This window comes from Thermoascus crustaceus (assembly GCF_041956765.1).
Source record: "Thermoascus crustaceus strain CBS 181.67 unplaced genomic scaffold VTN00scaffold_4, whole genome shotgun sequence".
Taxonomy (NCBI): Eukaryota; Fungi; Ascomycota; class Eurotiomycetes; order Eurotiales; family Thermoascaceae; genus Thermoascus; species Thermoascus crustaceus.
Window position 1 is genome coordinate 200,159 of NW_027192530.1, and position 7,283 is coordinate 207,441.

Consider the following 7,283-nt stretch of genomic DNA (forward strand, 5'->3'; position numbering starts at 1 on the left):
GTCGGACTGCGCGAACCTCGTATTCCGAAGGTATGATGATGAAAGCTCTGATTATTCCAATCTACCTAACTATCTGACCACTATTTATGGACTTAGGGGTTAAGACCTTTCTGAATACTTCTTTGTTTAATGATCCCGAGACATTTTCGTGAACTAACAAAGGAAAATAGGTGGCTTCAGGCATAGACAGTATGATCCCTTTATTGCAGGGATTATAACCTTCGAGATGCCTGGATCGGCGTGTGCTGAATAGGCTGATAGGTCTCTTGGTATACCACTAGGGTATAGTGGTAATATTCGGCTGACACACCCCCCCAGCACCAGGCGAGACGGCGACATATAGATGGAGGTGCTAGGCCATAGATCTCAGTCGGTCAGATATATCAACTAGTCCAAGTAATTTGATGAATCCTTCATGCTTCTGACGCGGTAGGATCTTGGTGAGACCATCTGCGGCCATGGATGTAGTAGGAACCCATGTAATTTGTATGCAATGGGATTGAATTTCGTCTCGAAGCCATAGATGATGGGTATCAACATGTCGAAGTCTCGAATGTATAGCGGGTTCGTCCTCCTTGACTAGTAGGTCAACAGTCTGGCGATTATCACATTGAATATGGATGTCATGTTCAAGATCTAGGTCTATAGCGTTGAGCAGTCAGTTCCACCACTTAGTCTGCTTTCCGGCTTCAGATATTGCAAGCAACTCGGCTTCAGTAGTAGATGTAGTGATGGTCTTTTGCTTGCCTGAATGCCAATCAACAGGACCTCCAAATAGCTTAAAAAGGTATCCTTCAGTGCTTTTGTGATCCTCATTGTCAGCATAGGCAGCGTCGCTTGCACAGATAAAGACATCAGATGTGAGGTCTGGTGGAAGGGAGTATTGGATCGCATATGATTTTGTTCTGTTGAGGTAGCATATAGCACGTTCGGCGGCATCAATATGCTTTGGAGACGGATTGACAAGGAATTCTGACAGCTTACTACTGGTCCTTGCAATATCAGGACGAGTAATAATTGCAGGATACATCAAGGACCCAACAAGCTGCTGATAGTAATAAATTTGATGAGCAGATGTTTGACCATCATATTCAGTGAGATGTTCAGTAGTAGCAGCAGGTGTTGATGGGGTTTGACGTGTCTCTAGGTGAAATCTCTTGACGATCTTTTCAATATATGAGTCCTGGCAGAGCCATAGCTTTCGCTGAGATCGATCACGGACGACACATATACCTAGGAACCATTTCAGTTCTCCAAGATCCCTCATATGGTAGGTAGCCATAATATCTTGCTTGAGTTGCCTGACATGGCTTTCATGATCACGGTGGTATAGAATGACAATGTCATCAACAAAGAAGAAGACTAGGCAGTGGCGATTGGTGAAAAGGCATGGCTCTTCAGGGACTTTCTGGAGTCCTAGACTAGTCAGCGTTTTGGAGAATTCTTGATGCCAGAGTCTAGGGGATCTTTGTAGTCCATATAGAGCTTGTTGAAGCTGCATCACGTATCCTGCCTTCTTGAATCCATCTGGGAGCTCAACATAGACTTCCTCGTCGAGTTTGCTATTAAGGAAAGCGTTGACTGCATCTAGTTGGATAGTCTCCAGGTTGAAAACAGCAAGAATAGCCATAAGGGTTCTGAATACTTTAGCCGCGAGGGTAGCAGCATATGTATCCTTTAATAGATGACGCTGTAGATCACCTCTAACACAGACTCGTGCCTTAAACTTCAGTAGATATCCGTTGGAATCAAATTTATATGAGAATACCCATATAAGAGGTAGGACCTGTGTCTTCTGGGGCCTTTTGACACATCTAAATGTGCCTTGTGCTTCAACCTCGTTGAATTCAACTTCCGCAGCTTTCATGAAGTCATCCTTGAAGGGATGAGCAAGGAGTTCTTTCCAGTTCTTGGGCGGAGATGGCAGCTGATCGCGATGTAGAGGTCTTGGCTGGCTCATGGCAGTGGCGAACGCGTTGAAATAGCCTGACAGATCATATGGGCTTTCAATTTGGGTCATATATGCATATCTGCGGCGACAAGAGGATGAGGATGAGAGATCAGCTTCTTGCTGGCGTTGAGATGGCCTTATCATGCGCGGTTCTGTCAATATATTGGATTCATCAATTTCAGACCTGATTTCTCGCAAAGGAGGTGCTCTAGCAGTCCTAGAACAGGTTCTTGATGAAGGACCTGGTTCAGTAGACCTGCTGAGCTCGCCTTGGAGTTGCAAATCAACGTTAGATCCATGATCAAGATATTCAGTAGGAGGATTCAAAGATGTTGGCGGAGAAGATGATCGCTGGGGTGTTGGATCAGGTGTCATAAAGACTGGCTGATCAGGGGTCATCGCTTTGTGAGTGGTCTCATCAATCAGCTCATCATGTTCAACATCCCTAGGCCTGATATTGTCAAAATCATCATGTCTGACACGTTGAGTGATCTCTGCCGATCTTATAGGCATGGTAAGTGTCTCTTTTGACTTCTGAACTGCTGTTTTGATTTGATCTTCGAGGAAGGGTTCGTGTGGATCATATAGCTTTGTTTTGTTGAATATAACATCTCTGGCCTCAATAACATGGTTCTGATGTGGCATCCAGATCTTCCATATATTAGAAGCTTTGTAACCAACCAAATAGCCTATTAGGGCGCGTGGCTGCATCTTTTGCTTTCAAGGAATCTTGGGATCTCTGACATATGCTCGTGAGCCATATACGCGAAGGTTTGCAAGATTGGGGTGTTTGACATGGTCGCCAATGAGCTTCTGAACTATCTCGCGTGGAGTAAGCCATTCTAATGATCTTGTGGGCGATCTGTTGATGAGATAGACTGCCGCTCTGACTGCCTCTGGCCATAGATTTACTGGCAATCTTGCTTCGATGAGCAAGGCTCTAGCCTTCTGTATGATCACCCCCCCAGCGCGTTCAGCTGCACCATTCTGTTCAGGTGTATAGGGAACTGTGTCTTCAATGATAGTACCCTGGGCTTTGATCATGGCATTCCATTCATTTCCTAGGGTCTGTTCCTTGTCGATATGATATACCTTCACTCTGACACGGTATTGAGTCCAAATCCAATGTTGGAATCCTCTGATAGAGTCTAATAGATCAGACTTATGTGGAAAAGTATCAACATGATGTTCTCAAGATGCATCACAAAGGTAATGTGCTACCCATTTGTCTCCATTGTATGCTTCTTCCATGTTGATTAGATCAAAATGGACCTTCTCATAGGGTCGAGTGGCTCGGTCAGCTGGTCTTCAAGATATCTGACGTTTTGCAGTTGATATGGCACAGACTTCACAGACAGACGGAGGCTGAGAGATAGATCTCTTGGTGGTAATCTTGACACCTTCTGCAGCCTCAGGTAGGTGTTCTAGGGTGTCATAGTTCAAATGACCAAGTCATTGATGCCATAATTCAATGGGAGCTGCTGATTCAAGTGGTTTCATGGACGTCCAAGTCGCAAAGGAAGTATGTATTGAGTTATATTCGATGGTCCAGTTTTCATGATGAAGTTGAAGCTGACATATATGCTTGCCTTGATATATGAGGTAGTCTCCATTAGGATCCCATGATATACCGATCTTCCGCATTCAAAAATATGACACCAGGTTTGTATGGAATCTGGGGGAATAGGCGACATTAAGCAGGGTCATATTCAATGGCTTTCCATCTGGACTGACTACTTTCAATACCACAGTGCCGTATCCTTCAATCTTGGTCATAGTATCGCCAACTTCGACCATATTGTCAGATCCTGCAGGTCAAAAGTCTTTGAAGCGGTCCTGAACATTGCAGATGTGTATATTTGATGCAGAATCAAGGATGAAGCTGTCACGGAGAGGATAAGGACTGTCCCATGTTGAATAACTTGCTTTGGTAGTGGCGAAGGTAATATCTGGATAGACACCATAGGAGGAATCTTGGTTCAATGACTGAAAAGCTTCCTTGGGTGATTCTGAATTTGAAGCCTTTTGCTCAATGTACTGACGTGCTTTCTTGACAGCCTTCCTGATCATCCAGTTTGACTGGATGAGATTCTTCCACTTCTCATCAATCTTGGGATCAGGACTCCACCCATTTGGTCTGATTGACTCAATGATGTATGGGCATTTGCTGAAATGATGTTGGATCCCACAGATGCATGTACGGGGTTCTCGCAGTTGATTTGAAGATCTAGATCCAGGCTGATTTGGCTGTTTTCCTTCAGGGCTTCTGCCTTTCAACGTCACAAATGATATGTCATGCTGATTGTGCGAATCGCTTATCTCAGCCTGTCTCCATTCGCGAAACTTCTGGACAAGATCATGGAAGCCTATACAGGTCAGATCATCCTGGAGCCTGCCAAACCAGTGGCTATAAAATCCAGGGATCAATGATTTGACTGCCAGCATGAAGTCGGTCATTGGTCGATTGTCCTGGAAGTCAGGGATATTGAGGGCTTTGCCTTTGTCATATAGCAAGTCCCAGGTCGTCAACCAATTGTCTATATTTGACTGACGAAGCGAACGTGGGTGAGCCTTCCATTTTCTTATGATCTCAAGCTCTCGATACCTGGTAGTAGGGGCGAAACGCTTCTTTAGGGCCACAAGGATGTCATGGGCATTGCCATTGTAGGTATAGTGCAAATTATCTTGCGATACTGTCTGCTGAATGAAGGATTTGAGATCTTGTACTGCTCTAACCTTGGAATTGTGAAACTCTTGGTCTCGTTCGTATTTGCGCCATTGATATTGATATATCTCTCGTCCCAGTTCATCTAGATCAGCAATAGATGTTGCATTGGTCTTGATCTTACTAGGATCCGGTTCCTGGGGTTCCGTCATCTCTAGGAGAGCTTCCCTATTCGGATCGACATATTCCCATATATCCTTTGCTTCTGCAACCGTCTTGATGACTTGGATCCATTCGTCCCAATCGTCGGAGCTGGCCAAGATGACCTGTCGAGGTTCAGATGCCATGATGGAGGATTCAAAGGGGTTATAATAGGAATATGACAAGCGGTTCGACTTCTACGCAGAGGTCTAGTGCTCGAGAATGGCAGTGATAATATGATGAAGATGAATCGCGCCTCTATGACACGCTTATGGATGGATATAGTGATAGAATGATGGAGTGGATTCAACATAAGGATGAAAATCAGTGCCTTTAGAGCGACTCCGGGCTCATAACTGTCGGACTGCGCGAACCTCGTATTCCAAAGGTATGATGATGAAAGCTCTGATTATTCCAATCTACCTAACTATCTGACCACTATTTATGGACTTAGGGGTTAAGACCTTTCTGAATACTTCTTTGTTTAATGATCCCGAGACATTTTCGTGAACTAACAAAGGAAAATAGGTGGCTTCAGGCATAGACAGTATGATCCCTTTATTGCAGGGATTATAACCTTCGAGATGCCTGGATCGGCGTGTGCTGAATAGGCTGATAGGTCTCTTGGTATACCACTAGGGTATAGTGGTAATATTCGGCTGACAATATTTAATATAATAGGCGTTGCGGCGTTTTGGGTAGATATTCGGGGGCGGCTCGCTCGGAGCCGCTCGCTCGTTGGTGAGGCTCGCTCGTTGGTGGATTACGTTATCAGACCGAACCTTATGTAAACCGTAGATCTTAACTTAGTTTGGTTCTCCATAGTTACTCCCGCTCTTTTATGGCTGTTGACTTTATCTCCTTTATCTCCTCAATTGTTCTCCTCTGTTATATTGCTGGATTCATTATTACCCATACACACGTTCTGTCCATTGATTTCTTAATTTCCCTTCCAGTAGCATTACTACCTTACAAGGAAATGTAATCTGGACCACAGAGTACCGATAATGGCCCATCTCTCCCGGACAGAAGTATCTAAAACAAACCCCACAGCAGATGGGCTGGATACTTTCCGACGTGCTTTTGAAGAGTTTTGCACTAGGTCTGCTATTGCTAGGCCTTTCACTGCGGACGGTCTAGAAGATAAGAAAGGTAGGGAGCGTGAGGATGTCTCTCGGTATATGTCTGATTGTCTGACCTTCGTAGGGTTCAAGAATCAGCTGGTTGAATTGATTACAGCTTTGCAAAGTCTTCCTGCAACGTCACATCTATTATCAGTTACCAGGCGTGAAACCTTCCGAAACGATCTTCGTCAGTTTATATCTGTAGTCGACTCAGCTGAATTTGAAGTCTCGCGGCTTTTCCCTCTGCTAAACGCAATACTAGACCGACAATCAGATGTAATCGTTTGGGATAACGCCTACGCTGCCATTGCAGAACCTACTCCTCCTCCGCCTAGGTTGATTCCTTATCCTTTCCAAACTCCTCATTCCCTCAACACGAGCACTTTTGTCAACTCCGAGAAGAGAAAGTATGTAGATGCGGTGTTAGAAGAAGAGCTTGGATCAATCAATGTTGGGATACATAACTTTGACGACGTATTCTTCTGTATCGAAGGCTGAAAAGAAGCTGCTGCGGCTGTGTTCCAAAAATGCCAGAAAGGTGGGTAGCCCATTGTTTACCGCAGATTGTGGGTGGCAGAACTGGTCCGAGAGCGCGAAGGAAAGGGAGGTCTTAGACTGGCTGTCTACTTGGGTCGACAAAGTCCGCAGTATGGCAAGCAGCGAAGGCTCTGCCCTAGTGTCGTCTCGTACAATTTTGACACAACCCGATCGACCATTGGAGGGATCCACAGCAGGGCGCAAACTCGATATCGGTATTATCACCAATTCAACCGATCAGGCAAAGTATGGCTGGTCGCAGATTTCGGTCCTTGGAGAGTTAAAAAGCAATCCGAAAGAAGATATGGCTTCAAAGACATGGCGTGATCTCGGACGCTATGCGAGGGAGGTTTTTAAAACCCAAGACAAACGTCGATTCTCCCTTGGCCTTACGCTGTGTCGATCTATTATGCGACTCTGGGAGTTCGATCGACTTGGCGCTATTGCATCATCATCATCATTATTATTATTATTATAATCAAGTTTAACGTCCATACCGAGCCTTTCAGCTATGACAGACCCCGATTCTTGGGCAGAAGCCCCTAGTAGTCCCTAATCCCGTCTTTGACCATTCTGAGCCTTTTCCTCGCCCCAGACCGCCTAGTTGTGTCAGGCTTTTGGGCCTTTATAAGCCCTCCTTGTTGCCAGTATCAGTGTGGGTGTCACTTGCCTACTGCAGGCCACCCTCCCCTATTATCCTTCTCCCTCACGTTCTGCCTCCTCTAGGGCCGCCAGCCCCCATTCATTGTCCTTCCGTATCCTTTCAGCTGCCCGAGCTGTTTCCCCTAAGGGGCATCCAACCATT

General features: G+C 45.3%; 3 protein-coding genes across 3 annotated transcripts; 1 reads left to right on the forward strand and 2 right to left on the reverse strand.

Moving 5' to 3' along the window:
* Positions 1 to 658: 658 nt before the first annotated feature.
* On the reverse strand, positions 659 to 2,464 carry VTN00DRAFT_6668 (uncharacterized protein; the record flags this gene model as incomplete). Its single annotated transcript, XM_069433329.1, has 1 exon — positions 659 to 2,464. The coding sequence occupies one exon, from the start codon at positions 2,462 to 2,464 to the stop codon at positions 659 to 661; it is 1,806 nt and encodes a 601-aa protein (XP_069286722.1).
* Positions 2,465 to 3,766: 1,302 nt separating this feature from the next.
* Positions 3,767 to 4,963, reverse strand: VTN00DRAFT_6669 (uncharacterized protein; the record flags this gene model as incomplete). The annotated part of the gene is made up of 1 exon (XM_069433330.1): positions 3,767 to 4,963. The coding sequence occupies one exon, from the start codon at positions 4,961 to 4,963 to the stop codon at positions 3,767 to 3,769; it is 1,197 nt and encodes a 398-aa protein (XP_069286723.1).
* Positions 4,964 to 5,824: 861 nt separating this feature from the next.
* On the forward strand, positions 5,825 to 6,439 carry VTN00DRAFT_6670 (uncharacterized protein; the record flags this gene model as incomplete). The annotated part of the gene is made up of 2 exons (XM_069433332.1): positions 5,825 to 5,969; positions 6,024 to 6,439. The coding sequence occupies 2 exons, from the start codon at positions 5,825 to 5,827 to the stop codon at positions 6,437 to 6,439; spliced, it is 561 nt and encodes a 186-aa protein (XP_069286724.1).
* Between the last annotated feature and the right edge of the window lie 844 nt (positions 6,440 to 7,283).